At 42.1% G+C, this 1,444-nt stretch overlaps 1 protein-coding gene across 1 annotated transcript in view; it reads left to right on the forward strand.

Annotated features, from left to right (window-relative positions):
- The window catches only part of BMX (BMX non-receptor tyrosine kinase), a 69,069-nt gene that overhangs the window by 31,467 nt on the left and 36,158 nt on the right, over positions 1-1,444 (forward strand). The window contains exon 8 of the mRNA XM_007952836.1: positions 617-670. Coding sequence (XP_007951027.1) covers positions 617-670 — 54 coding nt within the window. The remainder of the gene's footprint in view (positions 1-616; positions 671-1,444) is intronic.

Consider the following 1,444-nt stretch of genomic DNA (forward strand, 5'->3'; position numbering starts at 1 on the left):
AGGAGTGGCTGGTGGGTTTGAACCCAGCCTTCTGGTTAACAGTCAAGTGCCTTAGGCACTATGCCACCAGAGCTCCCCCTTAAAGATTATAGCCTAGGAAACCCTATGAGGCAGTTCCACTCTGTCACATGGGTTATCATGAGTGGAAATTGACTTGATGGCATCTAACAGCAATATTCATGACACACACACAAGTGTTAGCTTGAACATTAACACACTTGATTCAGGCATCTCTAACAGGGACCATGATCCTAGAGTTGAACAACGCTTCCCTAAGAACAGTCTCATACACAGCCAGAGATATTTGTTTAACTTGTAGCACGCTGGCACTGAGAGACTCTTCATGTATTTCATGAGCCCACTCTACTGGAAGGGTCCAAGCAATCTGAGTTATTGGGGGCCTCCTGGTGACCTCTTGGCTCAAAGAGCCATTCTCTCATGAACCCTCTCTTCATTTTGCTGATACTTCCCCAAGTGCAAAAAGGGAAACAGAACAGTCTAAATTTTATTTATGTGGATAAAAGCACAGTGGGATTTGATTTTGCACTGCTAGGCACTTGCATTATCTCGTTTTGTTTGTTTGTTTTACATTCATGTTGTTTTCCCTTTTCTTAAGGGGATTCCCTGAGTCAAGTTCATCTGAAGAAGAGGAAAACCTGAATGACTATGAGTGAGTGTTGAAAACTCGCCGTGTTCCTCTAACATTGGTCATGGATGTTTCCATTTTATTCCTCAAAGGCATGAAAGCAGAAGGCTCAGAATTGCTCAGGAGCCTGTATCTACACAGGCAAACTCACGTGAGAGGTTCTGGGCCATTTATGTAGATGACGGGTGACAACGAGCTAAAGTATTATGGGTGAAAATATTTTCTGCCATCTGCATTATCTAAATTGGCTGCGTTCATTGGGTTTATTATATAACCTATGTTAACTTCAATTTACTTTGTTTCTGTAAATACAGGATAAAAGAATGTAGATATGGTGTTTCCACTGATTACTTACTCCCTGGGGATCTCTTTGGTCAGGGTACCTTCTGGAAACTCTTATTAACCTTGACACTGATTGTTTTGAAGTTATTTATAATGCAGTATTTCTACGAGGTACCACAACTGAGACCTTTGAACATGATAGCATTTATGTTGACAGATTCGTAGTCTTAGGGTGATCTTGTCGTTTAACATTAACATTTAACAGAGTGCACTATTAAAAATTATACCTAGACACCAGGGAGAAACTGGAATGTTCTGGACAAACAAGGATGAGCAGTCACCCCACCTCTACTGAACAACAGCTTGGTCTAAGGGGCCATTGAGGTCCATTACAAAACCTGAGATTCTATCATTCTACAAATTGTTGTTATTTGCCGTCGAGTCGGCCCCGACTCATAGCGACCCCTCCTTGGGTTTCCGAGGCAGTATCACTACGGAAGTAGGATTGCCCAACCT

The sequence above is a fragment of the Orycteropus afer genome, unplaced genomic scaffold, assembly GCF_000298275.1.
Source record: "Orycteropus afer afer isolate SDZICR_OR568_19922 unplaced genomic scaffold, OryAfe1.0 scaffold00360, whole genome shotgun sequence".
NCBI lineage: Eukaryota > Metazoa > Chordata > Mammalia > Tubulidentata > Orycteropodidae > Orycteropus > Orycteropus afer.